This window comes from Neovison vison, chromosome 9 (genome assembly GCF_020171115.1).
Source record: "Neovison vison isolate M4711 chromosome 9, ASM_NN_V1, whole genome shotgun sequence".
NCBI classification, from domain to species: domain Eukaryota; kingdom Metazoa; phylum Chordata; class Mammalia; order Carnivora; family Mustelidae; genus Neogale; species Neogale vison.
Window position 1 is genome coordinate 52591658 of NC_058099.1, and position 23106 is coordinate 52614763.

The window sequence follows — 23106 nt, forward strand, 5'->3', positions numbered from 1 at the left end:
TGTTGTGGGACTTGAGTAAGAGAAGGCGTACAAGTTATTAATAAAAGCATTGAAAGGGGCGCCTGGCTGGCTCAGTGGGTTAAAGCCTCTGCCTTTGGCTCGGGTCATGGTCTCAGGGTCCTAGGATCAAGCCCCACATCGGGCTCTCTGCTCAGCGGGGAGCCTGCTTCCTCCTCTCTCTCTGCCTGCCTCTCTGCCTCCTTGTGATCTCTGCCTATCAAATAAATAAATAAAATCTTTAAAAAAAAAAAAGCATTGAAAAATCTACTGAGCATTGTGGAAATTCATTGATAGCCTTATTTAAGAAAAAAAAAATCTCTAAAGCAATTATTTCAGAAGCAGAGGACTTTCTGCTATTTCATTAGAGGCGCCCCATCATACCAACTGAGTCCATTAGCATGTGGTGGGCACAGAATTGTGTCAAACTAACTGCCTGTGAATCACTGTAGGCAGCTACATGCACCTATCACCTCCAATAACATAAACAAGCTGAGCTTGGAATATTTTTGGAATTCAATCAAAAAGAAAAAAAAGTTTCAACATCTAATAACACTAATCCAGATTTCTTGCCAAATGTAGTCTTAATACTGTCATACAATAGAAATAAAAAGCAATATATTACGATGAACCTAAATTTCTTTGATTTTTAGTCTCCATTCTTAACTCACATGATTTTATTAAGATGTCCAATAAACCTAAAGTGTTTACAATAAATATTACACGAAGATTAACCATATTTAACTGATAGGCAAAAATCTTTACTTTTACTAGGGGAGTTATTCCAGTAATTCCATCTTTTTCAGATAAAAGATATAAGAACACAAATACTTTAACAAAAGCAAAGTTAATAAGAGAATGTGATCTGGCACTCTGGCCAGGTGCTTCAGTAGGCATACATGCATGATGGCTCCAAAGAATTTAAATTGAAGAGCTACCCAACCACGTGGCCAGCACATTTTGCCTAACGTTAAAAACATGTTGTGATACTAAAATCAAGCTTCCTGTTCCACAAGTATCATTCATCTCATAGCATTCCCACTAATTGTTTAAAGCTTACACATTCAAAACCTTGCAAATAATGCTATACATTTTTTCAGATAAAAAAACTATTTGAACCCCAAAATTGTTTTTTACTTAACCTGCCATTTACTAGCCATTTCTTTAATAAACAAACATGAAACACAGGGCTCTATAGATAAGCCATTTGTTTCCCAGCAGATGCCTCTTATAATAGCTATGTTCATCTAACACCAAACATCCTCTACAACCTACAATGCTATCCAACAACTGTGGATTTTTCTTATGTTCTTATCAATATAACTTTTGAAAATATATTAATTAATAGAAAATGAAAATAATGTTAATTTGTATTGCATCTCTGGGGAGGAAAAACAGAAATAAAGAATTAAACATAACAAAATTTCCTAAAATAAAATGTATATACTCCATAATATGCATTATAATAGCAATTTACCAACTATAAAACCCAAATGAACTGCTGCAGACAATATGACAACATATATTATTAATGTGCTTTCAGGAATAATGAAAATGATATTTTCAATTTGCATACCCACGGATCAAAGCCTAGGGTGTCACATATCCTTCAGGAAAAAGTCCTCAGTGAGAGAATCTCTTAAAACACTAGCATTTGTGATCATTGAGTCCCTTAGTTAGGAAAGTGAACAGCTATGCCTTCCTACATATTTAGAATAAAAGTGAATTGGAAAAGGAGTCCAAGATGGCAGAGGAATAGGAGACTTTAGTTTCATCTGGTCCCAGGAATGCAGCAAGATAGCTATTAAATCATTCTGAACACCTTAGTGAACTCCACTGGAGACCTAAGAGAATGCTGCAACTCTACAAATAGGAAAGCAGCCACTTTCTGCAAGATAGAAGGTGTGTGGAAAAGTGAATCTGGGAGATACATGGGAAATAAACCATAGGTGAAGGGAGCCTTCCTCCGCTGGCACCAGAAAGTGATAGAGAAGCACAGCACAAAATCAGAACTTTGAGAAGTCTGCTCTGGTGAGGGACGTCCCTGCCTAAAAGGTGCTCAGGTGGTGAAGAGGAGCAGAATCCTAGATGGGACAGTGTGGTCTCAGGACCCTCGGGGTCACAGGAAGACTGGGGGTGCCTGAGCGTGGCAGGTATTGAAGCAGGGAAGCCAACTGCAATGAGCAAGCCCAGGAGAGGGCTCTCAGCTCAGGGTTGCCATAAACCGTAAACCAGGAACCACAGCACAGTTGGTTTGAGCAGAGGTCCAGCGAGTGGCAGAACCAGGGAGAGCCCTCTTCCTCCCCCTGGGAGTGGTCCAACAGGAGTATGCAGGGTTTGGAGACTCGAAAAGGGGTCATGTGCCTGAGATAGAAATGCTCGGTCACAGGCCCGGTAAGCATAGAGTGCAGACAGGGACTAGGGAGACAGGCATGATTGACTAACTGCTTTTCCCTGAAGACACACTAAGGAGTGTGGGGCATGAGCTGATTTCAGCTCTGGGGCTGAAGACTGGGAGGCCGCCATTTTCATTCTCAACCTCTAAAGCTGTAGGAAAAGCCTTCAGTGAACAAAAGCCACGTAGAGCAATCCTGAGCTACTTAGTCTGGCCCCCTGGCAAGGGTGATGTAATTCTGCCCGGCACAAAGACACTTGAGAATCAACACATCAGGCCTCTCCACCAGAAGATCAGCAAGAATTTATGGCTAAGACCAAGTTTACCAATCAGACATAACTGCAAAACTCCTGTGCTGGGGGAAAATAGTATATAGAATTCACTTTTTTTCCCCCCATGATTCATTAGTCTTCCCATCTTAATTTGTTTTCTCTTTCCTTTTTCAACCAACTTCTTATTTTATCAACTTTTTTTAAGACTTTTTAAATTTTCATTTTTAAAGTTACATTATATCCTTTTATTGTATTCAATTTGATTTTTGCATATATATACATTTCTTTATAATTTTGTAATTCTTTACAATTTTGGGATACAGTTTCTTCTAACAGACCTAAATACACCAAGAATTGAGTGTATGGCTCTGTTTTCTTCACTTGTCTGATTACATTCTCTCTCTTTCCCCCCCCCCTTTTTTTTTAAAGATTATTTATTTATTTATTTATTTGACAGAGATCACAAGCAGGCAGAGGGGCAGGCAGAAAGAGAGGAGGAAGCAGGCTCCCTGCTGAGCAGAGAGCCCAATGCGGGGCTCAATCCCATGACCCTGGGATCATGACCTGAGCCAAGGCAGAGGCTTTAACCCACTGAGCCATGCAGGAGCCCCTTCTTTTTTATTTTTGATTAAATCTTTTTTAATTTTCATCTTTACAATTATTCTATCATTTCAATGTATTTAAGTATTTTTTAATATATATAAGTTGCTGTTTCTTTACCAATTTGGGCTGTAGTTTCTTCTAACAAACAGACCAAAATGCACCCAGGATGTAGTGTATGGCTCTGTATGTTTATATTCCTTCTTCTTCTTTTTTTTTTTTTTGTCTTTTAGTTTTCATTTTTACAGTTACATGCTATCCTTTCATTGTACTTAATTATATATATATTTTTTCTTTCTTTACAATTTTGTGCTGTAGTTTCTTCTAACAAACAAACCAAACCAAAATACACCAAAATACAAACCAAACCAAAATACACACAGGATCCAGTGTATTACTCTGTTCTGTTCACCTGTCTGATTATATACTCTCTCTCTCTCTCTCTCTTTTTTTTTTTTTTTTTTGGTTTTAGGGCTCATCTGATGTCTCTAGGGTCATTGTTGCCATTTTTGTACTCTGTTCTCTCATTCACCTATCCTTCTCTGGACAGAATGACAAGATGGAAAAACTCAGCTTCAAAAAAGAGAAGAAGAGGCAGTACTGACTGCCAGGGAACTAATCAGTACAGATGCAAGTAAGATGTCGGAACTAGAGTTCAGAATAACAATTATATAGATACTAGCTGGGCTTGAGAAAGCATAGGAGACCCTAGGGAAGCCTTTTCTGGAAAAATAAAAGAACTACAATCTAATCAATTGGAAATCAAAAAGGCTATTAATGAGGTGTAATCAAAAATGGTTCTAAATGCTAGGATAAATGAGGCACAGGAGAGAATTAGTGATATAGAAGACCAAATCATGGAGAATGAAGAGGCTGAGAAAAAGAGATATAAACAACTACTGGATCACAAGGGGGGAATTCCAGAGATAAGTGATACCATTAAGCAAAACAGTATTAGAATAATTGGGATCCCAGAAGAAGAAAGAGAGAGAAAAAGAGAGGGGCAGAAGGTATATTAGAGCAAATTATAGTGCAGAACTTCCCAAATCTGGATAAGAAAATGGGCATTCAAGTCTAGGAGGCACAGAGAACTACCCTTAAGATCAATAAAAATAGGTCAACACCCCAATATATAATAGTGAAACTTGCAAATCTCAGAGACCAATAGAAAATCCTGTGAGAAGTTTGGGACAAGAGGTCCATAACCTACAAGTATAGAAATATCAGGCTGGCAGGACACCTATCTACAGAGACCTGGTAGGCCAGAAAAGACTGGCATGGTATATTCAGAGTGCTTAATGAGAAAAATATGAAGCCAAGAATATTGTATCCAGCAATATGTCATTCAAAACAGAAGGGGAGATAAAAAGATTCCAGGACAAACAGAAACTAAAAGAATTTGTGATCACTAAATGAGCCCTATTCTTCTGAAGCTGTTTTTAAAAAACATAAATGGAAGGAAAACTTCCAAACTCTTTCTATGAAGCCAGCATTACCTTCATCACAAAATAAGACAAAGACCCCTATCAAAAAGGAAAATTACAGACCAATATCCCTGATGAACATGGATGCAAAAATTCTCAACGAGTTACCAGCCAATAGGATCTGAGAGTACATTAAAAGTACTCTCCATTCACCATGACCAAGTGGGATTTATTCCTGCAAGGGTGGTCCAACATCCACAAATCAATCAATGTGATACAATACATTAACAGAAGAAAGGGCAAGAACCATATGTTCCTCTCAATAGATGCAGAAAAAAACATTTGACAAAGTACAGCATCTTTCTTGATTTACACTCTTCACAGTGTAGGGATAGAAGGAACATACCTCAATATTGTAAAAGCCATCTACAAAAAGCCCACAGTGAATGTCATTCTCAATGGGGAAAAACTGATAGCTTTTCCCCCAAGGTCAGGAACATGGCAGGGATGTCCACTCTCACCACTGCTCTTCAACATAGTACTAGAAGTCCTAGCCTTGGCAATCAGACAACAAAAAGAAATAAAAAGCATCCGAATCAGCAAAGAAGTCAAACTCTCACTCTTCCCAGATGACATAATACTATATGTGGAAAACCCAAAAGCCTCCATCCCAAAATTGCTAGAACTCATATAGGAATTCAGCAAAGTGGCAAGATATAAAATCAATGCACAGAATCGATTGCATTTCTAAACACCAACAATGAGACAGAAGAAAGAGAAATTAATTAAGGAGTCAATCCCATTTACAATTGCACCAAAACCACATGATACCTAGGAATAAACCTAACCAAAGAGGCAAAGGATCTGTACTCAGAAAACTATAGAACACTCATGAAAGAAATTGAAGAAGACACAAAGAAATGGAAAACCTCCCTGCTCATGATTGGAAGAATAAATACTGTGAAAATGTCTATGCTATGTAGAGCAATCTACACACTTAATACAATCCCTATCAAAATACCATCAGCTTTTTTCAAAGAAATAGAACAAATATCCTAAAATTTGTATGGAACCAGAAAAGACCCTGAATAGCCAGAGGAATGTTGAAAAAGAAAACCAAAGCTGGAGGCATCACAATTCCGGACTTCAAGCTCTATTACAAAGCTATAACCATCAAGACAGTATGATACTGGCACAAAAACAGACATACAGATCAATGGAACAAAATAGAGAACCCAGAAATGAACTCTCAACTCTATGGCCCATTAATTTTTGACAAAACAGGAAAGAAGTTCCAATAGAAAAAGGACAGTCTCTTCAACAAATGGTGTTGGGAAAATTGGACAGCCACATGCAGAAGAATGAAACTGGACCATTTCCTTACATGATACAGAAATATAAACTCAAAATGGGTGAAAGACCTAAATGTGAGACAATAATCCATCAAAATCCTAGAGGAGGACACAGGCAGCAACCACTTCGACCTCAGCTGCAGCAACTTCTGGCTAGACACATCTCCAAAGATAAGGGAAACAGAGGCAAAGATGAACTGTTGGGACTTCATCAAAATAAAAACTGCTGCACAGCAAAGGAAACAGTCAACCAAAATACAACTGGCAGATGGGAGAAGATATTTGCAAATATCTTATCAGATAAAGGGCTAGTATCCAAAATCTATCAAGAACTTACCAAACTCAATACCCAAAGAACAAATAATCCAGTCAAGAAATGGGCAGAAGACATGAACAGACATTTCTCCAAAGAAGACATCCAAATGGGCAGCAGGTACATGAAAAAATGCTCAATATCACTCAGCACTAGGGAAATGCAAATCTAAACCACAAGATACCACCTCACACCAGTCAGAATGGCTAAAATTAATAAGTCAGGAAACAATAGATGTTGGCAAGGATGTGGAGAAAGGGGAACCCTCTTACACCATTGGTGGGAATGTAAGCAGATGCGGCCACTCTGGAAAACAGTATGGAGGTCCCTCAAAATGTTGAAAATAGAGCCATCCTACAACCCAACAATTAAACTACTACTAGGTATCTTCCCCAAAGAGACAAATGTAGTGATCTGAAGAGGCACCTACACCCCAATGTTTACAGCAGCAATGTCCACAATAACCAAACTACTGATAGAGCCTAGATATCTATCAACAGATGAATGGGTAAAGATGTCATTGACATACACACACACACACACAATGGAATACTACTTAGCCATCAAAAAATATAATCTTGCCATTTGTAATGATGTGGATGGAATAATAGAGAGTATTATGCTAAGCAAAATAAGTGAATCAGAGAAAGACAATTGTCATATGACCTAACTCACATGTGGAATTTCAGAAACAAAACAGGATCATAGGGGAAGGGAGGGAAAAATAAAACAACAAAGTCAGAGACAGAGACAAACTGTACTCTTACTCTTAGGAAAAAAACTGAGGGCTGTTGAGGGGGAATAGGGTAACTGGGTGATGGACATTAAGGAGGGCATGGGAAGTAATGAGCACTGAGTATTATATAAGACTGATGAATCATTGAACTCTGTATCTAAAAGTAATAATATACTATATGTTAATTAATTACATTTTAAAGAAGAAAAAAAAGAATAAAAATGAATTCATAACAATGATAGGATAGTTTGAAATCAGGAAGTATGATACCCCTGGTTTTGCTCTTTTTTCTCAGGACTGCTTTGGTTAATATGGTCTTTTGTGTTTCCATACAAATTTTAGGATTGTTTCTTCTATTTCTATGAAGAATGTCTTTGGTATTTTGGTGGGGAATGCATTGAATCTATCGATGGCTTTTGCATGGTATGGCCATTTTAACAACATGAAATCTTCAATCCATGAACACAGGAAGTCTTTCCATTTGCTTGTGTCTTCGATTTCTTTGAGCCAAGTCTCACAGTTTTCATTGTACAGATCTTTCACTTCTTTGATAAAATTTATTCCTAAGTATTTTATGATTTTTGTAAATGGGATAGTTTTCTTTACTTCTTTTTCCAGTATTTCATTATTTCTGTTAATGGATTTTTTTTAACCTGCCACTTTACTGAAATCTTTAATTAACCCAACAGTTTTTTGATTGGCTCTTTAAAGTTTTTTATATATAAGATCAAATCATCAGCAAGTCATAGTTATAAAAACAGTATGATACTGGCACAAAAACAGACACATAGACCAGTGGAACAGAATACAGAGCCCAGAATTAAATCCTGGTATATACAGTCAACTAATATTGGACAAGAGAGCCAAGACCACCTAATGGGTAAAAGATACTCTCTTCAAATGGTGCTGGGAAAACCAGAGGAACATACACACAGCAATAAAATTGGACCCCCTAATTCACACAACTCACAAAATTAACTCCAAATGGGTCAAAGATTTAAATATAACACCTGATACCAAAAAACTCCTGGAATATAGGAAAGAAGATCATTGATACTTAGCAATGTTCTTTTGGGTATGATGTCAAAAGTACAAACAACAAAAGCAAAAACCAATAAACAGGGCTACATCAAACTCAAAAGCTTCTGCACAGCAAAAGAAACTAACAAAATGAAAAAGCAGCCTACAAAATGGGAAAAAAAATTTTCAAATCTTTATCAGATAAGGGGTTAATACCCAAAATACATAAAAACTGACACAACTTCATAATGAAAAAACAGGCCCATTTTTAAAATGGTCAGGAGAACTAAATAAACATTCTCCCAAAGAAGACATCAAAATGGTCAACAAGCACATGAGCAGATGCTCAACATCACTCATCATCAGGGAAATGCAAATAAAAACTGCACTGAGATATCACCTCACACCTGCTGGAATGGCCAGCTTCTTGAAGACAAGAGACAACAGGTACTGGTGAGAATATGGGAATGTAAATTAGTTCAATCACTATGGAAAACAATATAGAGGTCACTCAAAAACTTGAAAATACACCTACCATACATTCCATCAACTCCACTTCTGGGAATATACTCAAAGGAAGTGAAAACAGGAACTCGATGAGATATATGCATCCCCATGCATAGTACTGCAGCACCATACACAGTAGTCGATATGAAAACAACCAAATGCCTATCACCAAATGACTGGATAAAAGAGATGTGGTGTATATACACAACAAAATATTATTCAGCCATGAGGAAGGAGGATATCCTATCATTTGCAAAAACATAAATGGGCCTTGAGTACATTATGCTAAAGGGGGTAAGCCAGACAAAGAGGTGTATTAAATGTATCACTTATACATGGAATCTTCAAAGATCAACCATGCTAAAAAAAAAAAGAAAGAAAAGAAAGAAAGAAAGCAAGAAAGCAAAATGGTTGTTACCAGGGGATAGGGGATGGAGGATTGGAAAGGAGGGTTAAACTGATGTTGCTTAAGGGTACAAACTTTTTTTTTTTTTTAAAGATTTTATTTATTTATTTGACATAGAGAGACAGTGAGAGAGAGCATGAGCGAGGAGAAGGTCAGAGGGAGAAGCAGACTCCCCGTGGAGCTGGGAGCCCGATGCGGGACTCGATCCCAGGACTCCGGGATCATGACCTGAGCCGAAGGCAGTCGTCCAACCAACTGAGCCACCCAGGCGTCCCAAGGGTACAAACTTTTATAAGTACTAAAATAGCCATGGAGATTAAATGCACAGTTTATTGAATATAGACAATAATAAAAATGTTGTACTGTAAGTATGCAATGTGATAAATATCGTTACAATGGCAATCATATTACAATATATAAATGTATCAAATTAACACAAAGTACATCTTAAATTTATATAATGTTACATGTTAAATTTATTCAATAAAAAAAACTGATAGGAAATAAAGGAAGTTGGAAGAGGCACACTCCCTGAATTCAAGACTTTCTAAAAACCTACAAAAATCAAATCAGTATAGTTTAATGAATAGACATACAAATAAATGGAATATTATTGAGAAGTCAGAAACAGACTTGTAGAAATATAGCAAATTGATTTTGACAAAGTTCAAAGGCAATTCAATTGAGAAAGGGTAATCTTCCAATAAACAGTGCTGGATTGACTGGATATCCATATGAAAAGCTCAACAACAACAAAAAGTAGACACTATCAGTATGTTATTCTCGATGGGGAAGGGATCACAGCTAACAATATAAACTATGATGACAATAATTTGTATATGAAAAAATTCGGTCATGTTAACTACCCATAACTTCCGTTCTCAATCAAATCCAACATATATGTGTGTGTTTGCACAAACATATGCATGTGTGCCTGACAAGTTCTATGTGGTTCTCAAAAAAGTTCTAAACTGATTTCGCTTTGGTACTCAAAGAAAACACTGGCAATAACAAAAGACCGAGCACCGTACTGGTAAAGCTCTTGGCAGAAGCAGCGCACCTGTGCCCTCCTCTGCACCTCCAAGAGGAGCTCCGAGTACTGCAGCTCCAGTTCTTTCTTTTGTTTGTGCCAGCAGCTCTCCTGGGCTTTGATCTGCTCAGCCACTTTGTTAAAGGTGTCTTCCTGGGTCTGCTGAAGTTCTCTCATCGTATCAGACTTGTTTTTACAGATATACTCCAGGTGACTTATCTAAGGTTACGCAACAAAGAATGAGATATGTTCACAAAACATGTCTTTGTAGCAACCCCCAAACACCATCCAGAATCTTCTACTATGTTTCGTTCCTTAAGTTCACATAAAAATTTTAAGTTAAAATGGAAAAGAAAAAAATAGAGACAGAAATTAGTAGGACAAATTATCAGATCATAGGAGAAAATGGGGTCATTTGTATGTATCTGTGCTTAGATAACAAGTCTTTTTTCTCTTTCTAATAAAGTTACTCATTCTATAATCAACTTTACTGAGAAAATTAAAAATATTTTTACTTCTAGAACCAAAGCTCAAGCTATTCACATATCTCAATGGGAAATGAAGTATTTCAAAGAGATTTACAAATCTACTAACATTTTATATATAATAAAACAGAATGTTACAACCATTTTTTACTTCACGTTCAAAACACCAGAAAGAAAATCATCATCTAACATGTACGACAATTAATGATGTTTTGAAACTATGAAAAACTATTAAAACATAATACCATCTCAGAGGGTTCAAACATATACTCATTTTAATTATCAGTAATTTTCAAACCCATTACACACAAATTCTCAATCATGAACAGCATCTGTGCTTCTCACAATGTGTTCCCTCATTTCCTTAATCCTACTTCTCAGTGCCTAAGGTTGTGTTTGCCGATCAAACCAAGGTAAAATGTTCTTACTGTAAAATTGTATTTTATACAATTTTATGAAACAGCCAAGATGCTGTTTCATTAGTTCAACAGATTGGAGGAGGGGAAAAAAAAACAATTCAGGTAACAGGTTTTTGTTTTTTTTTTTTTTACATCGCATAAGAGCAAATACCATAGCAACTAAGATCTGGAAACTAGACCACATAATACAGTCCTGACCAGGTCAGTAGAGCCGGGATGAGAATCAGTATCTTTATCAGCAGAATACATTGGTCTGCTAAGCCATTTTAATTTTCCATAACCAAAAGAGGGCTTGTTGGGGTTTTGGGGGGGAGGGTTGTTTTGGTTTTTTTTTGAAAGACTGAATTCCTGGGCTGGTGAAGTCCCCTGTTTTCTGCTACCATGTACACTTTGAACATGCTACAGCACTGAATGGGGCCTGTTAATACACAGTTTGTTATGATTCAAGAAATACCATAAACATAATTTTGAATTTTTAAGTGCTTTTAAAGTAACACCTCGTTATTTCCTGGGCAAAAATGTTAAGATCATGTTTTTGAATAACTGTATCTTGTTTCTATTTTATGCTAACATAAAGAGTTGGTTTATTAATGTAAATGACTAAGTTCTTTGAATTGCTTCATCAGTAAGATTAATTTATTTTCTTTTAATTAGGTCCCTGTGGCTAATACTGGCTAGTAGTATTAGCATGTCCTGCACAGAGTGTGGAGCTTAGAGACTTCATACAGACTTCAGTCACATTTACATGCCCACAGCAATGGCATCAAACTGAGTTGTAGACAAGCCATAATTAATGGTATTGAATTATTAACATCCAAATTCTTTTTGAAATAAGATGAATGTCAGCCCCTCTTAATGATACTGTGATGTGGACAAATGTCACTGAATTTAATAGAGGTATCTGGTGCCTGAGGACAGTTACCTTCTCATTAGCCCTGGTGAGGTCTGCGATCAGGGCATCAACATTCTCCTGCAAGACTGCACAAAGCTCAGTCCAAGAGAATTTATCCAGCATGCCTTCTGGTTGCTTCATGAGCACACAGCCTGCTATCAAGTGCTGATATAAGGTATGAAGAAAGGTTAGCTTCTCCTGTGAGAAAAAAAAGAAAAATTAATTCCAGTATATCAACACTGTAAGAAGTAAAATACATATTACATGTGGGGAAGAATTTGTTTCAAAAACTTGGAAAGGAATTAAAATACCCAAGTCTTGAAATACACTGTCATTTTGAGTGACTTTTTTGACATCAGATAAGAACCTGGAATTGCTGGGGCACCTGGGTGGCTCAGTCATTAAGGTCTGCCTTCAGCTCAGGTGTCGTGATCCCAGGGTCCTGGGATTGAGCCCCACATCAGGCTCCCTGCTCTGCGGGGAACCTGCTTCTCCCTCTCCCACTCCCCCTGCTTGTGTTCCCTCTCTCTCTGCCTCTGTCAAATAAATAAACAAAATCTTAAAAAAAAAAAAAAAAAAAAAAAAAAAACCAACTTGGAATTGCTTAAACTTGGCATTCAAAAACAAAATCTGTAGTCTAGACGCCAGAAGACCAGGGTTCTGACCCCAGCTCTGCTCCTCCTGTGGATGTGACCGAAGTAACTGTTTGGGCATCAGCTTTCTCAGCACTGACAGGACATATCTGCACTAATTGTTTCTAAGCCCTTTTGACTAGCTATCAGGACAGTAATCCTATAATTCCATATTTACATTTGTCAAAACAGATGTTATTTAAGTCAGAAAACCATTATAGAGAGAAGAGTGCTACTCAGCTCTGTTAAAGACTAAGCTATCCCACTATCTGTGCTTTACATGGACACAATTACTCAGCTTTCTTCCTCCTCCAGAGACTCTAGTTTGCTTACCACTTATAGGAAATCGATCCTTGGCCCCTTAGGCAAAGCAGACAGTGATATGAGAGATAGGGAAGAGGTGCTCATTTGTTTTCCTGGTAAGTTCATATGGTATTTTGCACATTGGGCATTTCAAGGTGTTTAAATACTACGAAGTAACAGGCAAAAAGAAATGGACACAGCTGCCCAGGACATATTTTCCAAACTGTCCAATTAGAAATACATAACAAAAAGTTCTCAAAATGATGTTGCCATAGTAGTAACTAAACCATCCACTGTTTAACAACCCAGAAACACTATGCCATAGAATTCAGTAAAAAGCTGAACCCATCTTGAACACACAGAAAGAGTTTATTCACAAAAATGCCAAACGGTTCTCTTTATAAGGTGCTTCATCTATAAAGTGCCCAAGAGTGGAACTCAAGACAAGGTCAGTGTAAAACTGTAAAAGAATATTTTATGTAGACAAAATAAGTTCCTTTATTTTTTTTTTTTAGTAGATCAGCAAGAAAAATGTTAAAAAGGAGAAAATTTGAGAGGGGAAAAATAGAAATACTAATCTTCTAGATAAGGAAAACTGTATATAAAGTTTGTGTAATTATAAATTGTGGGGAAATTTTTTATATATATGAATATATGTATATATTATGTATGTATAGATGTATCATATGTGTGTATATATAATACATATATAATATAAAAATGTGTATCTCTAATTCTCTCTATATGCCACCTTGCCTTTTTCCAAATATAGTAAGTTAAAACCAAAAAAATTTTGATATGTAGTTACAACCACAAACTTGAGTTAGGATATCAGAAGAATCCTCATAAATATGTTATGCCTTTTTCTTTTTTAAGCAATTAAAGATGTCTTTTGCATTTTCAACTGGGTTGAGATGTTTAAAAATCTTATTAAATATAACTAACCAAATGTAACATTCAGGCACTAAAAGTCTTCACCCTCCACATTTTGCCAAGTGATCGAGTTCATCCTAAAGGATAATTCACTGTGTCGCCATTATGTCCTTTTTGCTTGGGCTGTGACAAACCATGCATGATAATCATCCATTTGGCGTGAAAAGAGAATCTCAAGATCCAAAATCAATTCACACATGTTGAACCCAACCACAACACTGTAGACATGCTGACTTTACAATACAGGCAGGCTTCTAGTTTCCTTTCCTTTAATCATTATCTGATGCGTAGAACAATTCCAGCCCCTTCATGTGGACACAATTTAAATCCCAGACTGTAAGAAGAGTGGAAAGAATGTTTCCTTTTTACTCTCTTGGCATTCATGTTCATATTTGTTGGAGTAATGAACTCAATATGCAGGACGACTCAGATAAACCGGTTCCACACTAGCTAAACTAGCTCTATATCCCATGGGTAAATGAATATATAAGATAACAATTCCATTCACACAGGCTCATACAGAATAGAAAAGTTTTGTCATAATATTTTAAGAACTCATTAATAAATAAAAACAGGCAACTCTCAGGGCATCTAAATAAAGTTTCAATATTGTAGGACTTGTCTTTTCCAAAATGCTGGTTAATATCCTACAGTTATAAAGAATATGGAGACTGTTAAAGATGTTATTCCTGTTTTGCACATAAGGAAACTAAGATGTGGGGAGACCAAGGTGCAGGGCTTGTCCATATTCACAGTTTGTAAACAGGAGTACCAGCAGCCAAGTCCGGTTCTTTCTGATTACAAAAAACATATTCTTTCCACCATGTTCAGCTACTAAACTACTGAAATAAGAAATAATTCTGTCACCGGCAAAGAGGCACATTTTGAAAAAACTGTTGGGAGCCTCAGTGCTTAGGATATGATGTTCTAGAGAGATGAAGCCACACAAGTGACAGAGGGGTTAAACTCCATTACTTCTCTCCAAAATGGGATGACACTAGAGTAATGGAGTGACCAATTTCATGGCTGACATGAATATTTCAAAAGAGTCGGCTCAGAACAACTTTGTGAATTAGATTGAATCACAGTAAAAGCAGCCACTTGATGTATGTAAATTTAGAAAACTGAGATTAGTGAAGGCCTTTCCTGCCCGGAGTCCTGTGTCAGGTAATACCTCAGTATCCTTCTGGAAAGCCTGGGCAAGCTTCTGCAGTTCACTCTCCGACTGGGCTGCTCGAGCCTTTTCTTTCTCCCAACAGTGCAGCACATTTTGTAGTTCCACTTTCAAAGTGCTTATGAGAGCCTCTCTGTCTGCACATTTCGTGCGTAAATGACTTAACTCTTTACTCACATCAGCCAGTTTATCCTGAAGGTCCTGTCCGAGATGCAAAATAGAGAGACTGCATGAAGGCCGGCCAGTAAAGGGGCCGAGGTTGCAAAGACAAAATACATAATAATGAAGACCTCCCACACTTTACCATAAAACAATCACAAACACAAGCATTTGGCTACAATGCTAAACATTACAGTAATTTACTGAATCAATTTTCTAAGTATACCATTTTCGCTCAAAAGTTAAAAAAAACTATTAAGTTTTAACACTGAAACATCAAATGTTCATAAGATGGCTAATTCCAGAAAGCTCTTTGAAAAGGAGTTTTCCTTTCAATTCATTATTTTAAAAAAATAGCTTAGCAGCTCAAAAAACTTTTAAATGTTTCACATTCAATATAAGAACATTTACCTCCCAATGACATCCAAATACCAATAGAAATCTCAAGTGTGTGACATAAAATTCTGAGCTATTTCTTCTTAAACCGTATTAACAAATTCTACTGAAGTATGTCCACGACAAACTCAATATGAACCAACACAAAAAATTTCCAACTCTGAGACTGCCCTCAGTATAATTTTGCAAAGATGTAGTACAAAAACCCAGCGCAGAAAATAAAATAAACTCTTGCCTTGGACCTTAGCCAGACGCAGTCTCAGCCCATTATTAGGCATGATGCTCTAAAAACAATTGCTCCACCCTAAAATGATGAAAACGGACTCCAAATACTGATGTGCTTATGTAAAATACGTTGAATACAGATCTGGGGCTGGGCATTAAATCTTAAATCATTTTTTGAATCTATGGTATTATAATTATTAAATCTGGGAAATACATCTTTCCTTTAACCAAAATAATTTCCAACGAAGTTTTATTTTTTTAGTGAAAAATACATTCTTGTTACTTTCATCAACAATAAAAAATCAAAATTGTATCCAAATGTACTTAATAAAAAATAGGGAGATACATTTTCAGATATCTCTACTTTAAAAGCATTCCCTAGGTAATCATAATTGTTTCTGAATACAAAAGGAAAAGGTTATTCTAAGTCATAATACCTTTATATTTTTAGTGTGAGACTCTATCTTCTGTTTGGTAGAATCAAGTTCACTCGATGCCTTTTCTTTAGCATCATTCATGCTGTTTAGCTGATGAAAGAAAATGTAAGTTACTTTTTTTTTTATGTTTTCCAGGGTAAGTCATTCAAAAGCTAATCTTTAAATGTTGTTTTAGGCAATTACTTAAATGCCAATGTTCCAATAGCGATTAAGAATCTTGAAAATTATTTCTTTTGGTTAACCCTGTCATTTCTGTCATGAGTTCACGTGGTGAAAAAGAAAAAGCATTCAAGCTTAAAATGTCAGTGATGTTCCTTGTTTTTTCCTCGATGACTGGATAAAGGATTTCGTGCTTACTGTAAACAAATACAACTTTATTCTTAAACTCCTACCGGACCAAAATGCCAAAAGCAGTGGCATCTATACAGAGAGAAGAAAAGCACAGAGCGCGCGAGACTGCTGTTTCTATACATCATGGGGGTATTCAGGGGTCTCTCACTCCATATGACAACTTCAGGGTCGGTCACATGCAGTCCTACTGGGAAGGCTTGTGGCAGGTCATCAGTTGGTCCTGCTCCGCTTGTGATTTATTTTCTTTGACAGTTCATTCTTCTTTCTGTCAGACTGCTCTTTTTGCTTTCTTTGCAGCCACCCCCTTGGTCTCCCCACTGCTGTCTCTGGCACTGGTTCACAACAAAGCACATTACTAAGCCAAAGCCTGCTGAGTCGACTTTTCAACTGTGCTAAGGATCACGTGACATTCATCCTCCCAAATAACAATTCGCTGTGGGTAATATGTTCCTAGTTACCCTGCAGCGTCCAGACCTAGGCCTCAGAAGAGTTGCATAAACTACTAACAATACAGGTTGTCTTGTCTCACTAGGAAAGACTTAGCAGTGTTTGTTCTTTATAGAAATTTAATTATTTCCATGGTCACTTTCTTTTTGCCCTTTGAACAATTACAGAGGGTATTAAGAAGACCTCACTTTTCCTTCTTTGTTGACCGTGGTAAACTATAGTAAAATGAACTTCCTCTGAAATGTGAAATAGAATGACTGCGTGGCCTTGTGTTATTTGAAAGAAACAAATAAACAAAAAGATAGACAGTGAATTCCATGCTCTGTGGCTTGTCTTTGGTTTGAACAATCTGTTGGTTGTTTTGCTAACTAATTGTATTTCATGTAATTATTTCATACTCTCTAGTTTGACAAGACCCAACTAAACAAACTCTTCAATTTTTAAAGCACAAATTCATAAAACATTTTAATACCCAAGAAAATTACCAACCCGCACAATAAACAACACAAATGAGATGAAAAACAGAAGCACAAGCTTTTTAAATCAGCAAACCAAAAACTACCAGGCTACATCAGACAGACACTGGTTTTTCTCTCTTGTTTTGTTAAGACTTCTGTAATTTGTAGAAATCTTACCCTAAAATCTTGACAAAACTGGAATTTCCACTACCTAGTCCTAATTTCCTAAAACCATGTTAACATTCAAATTGAATACACATTACCTTAGATGACTTGTGTCATTTTTTATTAACTTCAAATAGATAAATTCTGAAGGCCAAGAAGTGACAGAGTCTTCATAACTTTGAAAATAATGGTATGACTTTAGAGTTACAGAACTGTAAGTGAGACACGACTTTAGGCCACACTTAAAGAAAGAACAGCGACAGACAATTTATTATTTTTTGTATCTGGGAAGCTGTCAATTCAACATTCCCAATCTTTCTGACCTTTGTAACAAGCACGGAACCAGAGTGCTGCAGGCCGAAGGCGAGAAGTGTGGAGCCAAATAGTGCAAGTGTTACCTCATTAGACGCCTCTTCCAGCTTGTTCTGGTAATCTGTCAAGGTACGCCTCAAAGTCTCAAGGACAACAGAGAAACTGGGAGGTTTATCTTTGTCCTTGTGGATGCCTAGAGAAAAATGTAAGATGAAAATATATCCCTAAAGTCACAAGGAGACAAAAGCTAGGTAAACAGTAACAGAGATATTACAATTAGATAGAGCTGAAAAGATGTTATGAAACACTGAGCAGAGTCTTCCTCTCCAAAGTATACTGCTGTATAGCCAAGTATTAATAGCCTTTCTAAACAAATGATCAAATTAAGTTCATAAGGTATCAAGTGCAAATTTACGACTACTTCCTACCTTACCGAGGCCCACACTGTAGTTAGTAGTGAGCTTCTTTTCCCTCCATTACCTAAATAACGTAAGTATTTGTACACACCTGTTATCCAACAATTAAATGAAGAGCCCAAATCCTAACCTTGTTTTTGGAAGTTACACACACTTACTTTGGTCCTTGTGTTTCTGATCAGTCAGGCCTATTTTGCTTAAATAATAATTTCTGAACCCAAGAGCACATAATTTTCTGTTATGCTTGGAAACACTCTTCAATCCTTAAAATTCTCAAGTTACAATTTGAAATAAATAACAAAAATGCTATTATCTACATAGGCCCACATCATGCTTGAATTAAAACCCTTAAAACTGATACTTATTATAAAAATATGAGTATTTCCATATTATGCCCTCAAACTATTTTAATTTAGTTGGGCCATAACTTAGTTGAGCCAATCAAGGTCACATGGGCAACTGTAGTTCAAAAGATTAATCCAAAATCATCAAAAGTTTAGTTTTAAAAACCACTTTAAATTGATTGTTCACTGTACTTTTCTTTTACTGTTAAAAAACAAGTAGCAAATGTTGAAATATTCTATTAAAAATATTTCTCTTTTCCTATTACAATTTCTCCCCAGCATATTTTACAATCTATTGCAATAGACAAGAAACATATTTTTAACAAGGATGATTTCAAAAAGATGCATTCATAATATGTTTTATTATTCATTGGCTCTTTCATTCAAATACTTCACTGAATTTCGACTACTTACTAATCCAAAGCATTAGGTAAATGGAGGTGAATAGATTAGTGTAGCCTTTGTCCTCAGAGAATTTACAGTCTAAAAAGAGGAGGAAAGAGGGGCCCCCCCCATGGCTCAATCAGTTGGAGGTCCCAACTCTTGATTGCAGCTCAAGTCATGATCTCTAGGGGGTGGGATGGAGCCTCAGCATGAAGTCTGTCCTCCCTCTCCCTCTACTCCTCTCCCTCCCCCCACCCTCACCCACCCAGCCTTGTTCATGTTTTCACTCTATCTCTAAAGTAAATAAATAAAATCTTTTTAAAGAAAAAAAATAAATAAATAAAGAGGAGGAAGAATAGTAAACAAATAATTCCATGAGATCATTTATCCATTCCTCATGTATTCAACTGCTAGAACTTTTGGAGGATAGGAAAGAAGGTAATAAAGGAAAGAAGAAAGAAAGGAGGAAAGAAAGGAAGGAAGAAAGGGAGGGAAAATTTGGGTTAATGACAGACTAACTATCTCAGATATTGGTGATATTTAGTGTTTTAATCGTGGACAAAATGTTACTAATAAATTTATTACATTCATCCAGGTATAATTTAAACACTGTCTTAAGTATGGGTTCACCTTAGATTTTCTTAAACAGAAGAATATTTAACCAAAAAAAGCAGAAGTAATATGGAAACAACACATATCCCAGCTAGGCAAAAAAAAAAAAAAAAAAAGACCCTGCTCTGAACCATGATAATGGAGGAGACAGTACTCTTTATAATTACTATGAGTTAGAAAGACAACTCATTAAAAATTTTATTAAAGGTCTTACCAAATATATATTTTTTTAAATTGCTCTTGCACAAGATAAAAAAAAATGTAATATATAATTCTTTTCTTTTGCTACTACACAAGTAGGCCATGAATAAATCATGCAAGGACACTCGGGAAATCTGCTGGCTTTTACAATAAGGGAGAAAACTTCCTCTTAGAAATTCAGAAGAATAAAACCATTTTAATATGAGTGTTAAAGGGTAAGAGGACAAAATGCCCTGTCCTTACTGACCCACGCATATTCTTATACTCTACGTAAAATAAAGTCTCTTTGCTTGAAAATGCTTATATAATAAAGTCAGCTGAAATACAAAGTATGCAGTAAGTCTCACCCACATTCATTATAAAAAGAAATCATTTCTGGTCCCTTAACATGGGAAAATGCTTATAAATAAGAAGAAAGGGTCACTAGGACTCAGGACATTACTGATAATTTGATTTAACCTAATAATATTCTAACCCTTGAATATTATAAGAAACAATAACTTATTAATGATATCTTATCAAAGAAAGCTCTAAAAATCCACAGATGAAGAGCCTTAAAAATAATTTGAAAAGTGGTCATAAATGGCTTTTCAAAGGTCGAAGTCCGAACGAAGAACAGAATATGTTAGAACACTTTATATTTCAAAATACCAACTCAAAACCTTCCAACCTTCTCTCCATACGTGTATGTCTCAGTACTTGGAGGCCAGCCTACACTCTCCCATCACCGCCACCTGTGTCAGTCTCTCTTGTTCACCTTGATTATTAAGTATATTTCAACTCTAGGTATACCTTGGCAAATCTTTTTTTGTTTTTGTTTTTGAGAATTTTCATTTTATTTTGTATTTCTACTCAACATCATAATACTTACATTAAATATAAAAATATGTGTGTGTGTGTAACCACAGCATAACCAGTGAATGTTTTAATATTTATAGTAATATTCTTCTTTTCTGGTATGTATCATATGATTTTATTTTTAAGCATTATTATCCTTTGTGATTTGAAGCAAACCTCCTGAATCTGATTCTGATTAACAATTCCACTCGGGTTGTGGTATAATTATTTGGCTAAAAAGGCCAACCTTAACTGGCACTGCTTCTGACCGGAGAAGACTTTTGGGGAAGAATGAATTTTCCATCCTGTGTGGGACTAATCAATCTCCTGTCAAGGGCATACCTTTCTTTCATGATCTCATGGTGGATTAGAAACTGCTATCCTAATACAGAGCACCTAATTTCTATGTTTCTTAGGTATACGCTTACCTAGAATGATTACATAAAGGCAAATCTTTTTTTGAATGAGTAGTCCACTGCAGAGAGGGAGGTAGGAGAAATGGTTCCAAGCCTTCAATTTAAATGTTTTCTTTTTTTTTTTTTTAAAGATTTTATTTATTTATTTATTTGAGAGAGAGACAGTGAGAGAGAACATGAGAGGCGAGAAGGTCAGAGGGAGAAGCAGACTCCCCATAGAGCTGGGAGCCCAATGCGGGACTCTATCCCGGGACTCCAGGACCGTGACCTGAGCCGAAGGCAGTTGCTCAACCAACTGAGCCACCCAGGCGCCCCTAAATGTTTTCTTTTAAAGAAGTTCAAAAACTTAGTATTTTTACCTGGCCCAAATAAACCACAGTTTCTCAAGTCGATGTTATTACCTCAGTAACCTATAGTTCCACAGTAAGTTGTCATGAATAAGGTAACTCTATCTCTTCAACCATCTCAAACATTCTCTTATCTACTTCAGTTTCCTTCAAGACCCCAAAAGGGAAGAATTATTAAGAAATAATGGAGAGGGTGCCTGGGTGGCTCAGTTATTTAAGCATCTGCCTTCAGTTTGGGTCAGCATCCTAGGGTCCTGGGATCGAGTCCCACATGGGGCTCCAGCTCACCAGAGAGTCTGCTTCTCCCTCTACCTTTCCCTTTTACTAGTGGTCTCTCTCACTCTCTCTCTCTAAAATAAATGAAATTTAAAAAAAAAAAAAGGAAAGAAAGGAAAAGAATAGAGAGACAACAGAAAGCAAAAGACTGAGTTTTTTTAAGAATACATATGTGTATGAATGTGTGTATAAATGTATGTATACATACATATAGAATATGAATAGTCCTGTTCAACCTCAGAATAGGGAAAAAAACTGTTGTTTAATGTGGATTTTTTAATCACATAGTAAGACACAGAAAATAACATTCAAATGGGTTATATCTTCACCTAAGAAAACTGAAATACATTGATGACCAAGAAAATTCCTTTTTCACTCCAAAAGCATTAAATATAAACATTTTGTTGGCAGTTATGCTTGTCAAACTGAGACTACATTCTGCATATTAATTTGTTTTACTCACTGAGATCATAAACATCTTCCTTATCTTATAAACACGGGTACCCATTCTGGAGTTTCTAAGGAAAATGGCTTCTAACTTCCCTAACATATGGAGAGTACTTATTTTGTAAGTCATGCTCACTCACCTCCTAACTATGTCTCCAGGGTAAGTTAAAAACAAAAAACAGAAACACTTTCTTTACCAATGTTTGAGAAATGTATTGTTGAGGGTAGCCCCAGCATCCGTTATACCCTAGCTCTGTGGGGCTCGATAAGTTCTGCGTCGCAGGGATAACAGCAATCAAGCTAGGTTCCCTGAATTCAGTGAAGATGATGGGATCTGGATCTGGGTGATAAAGGCCAAGTAGTAGCACTTAACTTCCAGAAACAAACTGGACATGGTTGAAATCAAAGCAGTAAACAAAATGGTTTTACCCACAGAGATCGCTGGTGTTGGCTAACTAATCATAGTGCTCATAGGACTAAAATAGGTCGGCACTCTACTTAAATGTTATCTGATTCGTATAAGTAGAAAAGCTCTAGGTCTAATTACCAGAGGTCTAAATGCAATCAACATAGAAAAGAGTCTTGACTCTCAACCAATGATCAGACTTGAGCTAGTTCACAGACCTGGGCACTGGATCTGGGCTGACAATGACACTTAGAGAACTAACACGCCATTGTGGTTCACTAGTAGGGTAGGAGCTGATAAAGGTCAGGAGATGGACTGAGTTTTGGCTAAATTTCTATTACCAGTGGCCCCAGAAGGTACCTGAACTCACCTTATTTCCCTGGTTTGGAATACAGAGCTAAGAAAAGACAAATGCAGAAACTGGCACCATATCCATACTAGTTCCCTGACGCATGGAGTGGAGGATTTACAGAGGAAAACTGAATAGAAAAAGAGCACATGGAAGTCACTAGAACTTTTACCTACCAAAATAGTAAGTCAAAAGTAATGTCACCTTTCTGGAGAGATTGCAGAGATCAGT

General features: G+C 36.6%; 1 protein-coding gene across 4 annotated transcripts in view; it reads right to left on the reverse strand.

Annotated features, from left to right (window-relative positions):
* The window catches only part of CCDC171 (coiled-coil domain containing 171), a 292691-nt gene that overhangs the window by 160943 nt on the left and 108642 nt on the right, over positions 1-23106 (reverse strand). For all 4 annotated transcript variants that reach the window (XM_044265626.1, XM_044265625.1, XM_044265624.1 and 1 more), the window contains 5 exons: positions 17927-18033; positions 16108-16197; positions 14891-15091; positions 11879-12046; positions 10083-10271 (listed from right to left, as the gene is read on the reverse strand). In XM_044265626.1, coding sequence (XP_044121561.1) covers positions 10083-10271; positions 11879-12046; positions 14891-15091; positions 16108-16197; positions 17927-18033 — 755 coding nt within the window. The remainder of the gene's footprint in view (positions 1-10082; positions 10272-11878; positions 12047-14890; positions 15092-16107; positions 16198-17926; positions 18034-23106) is intronic.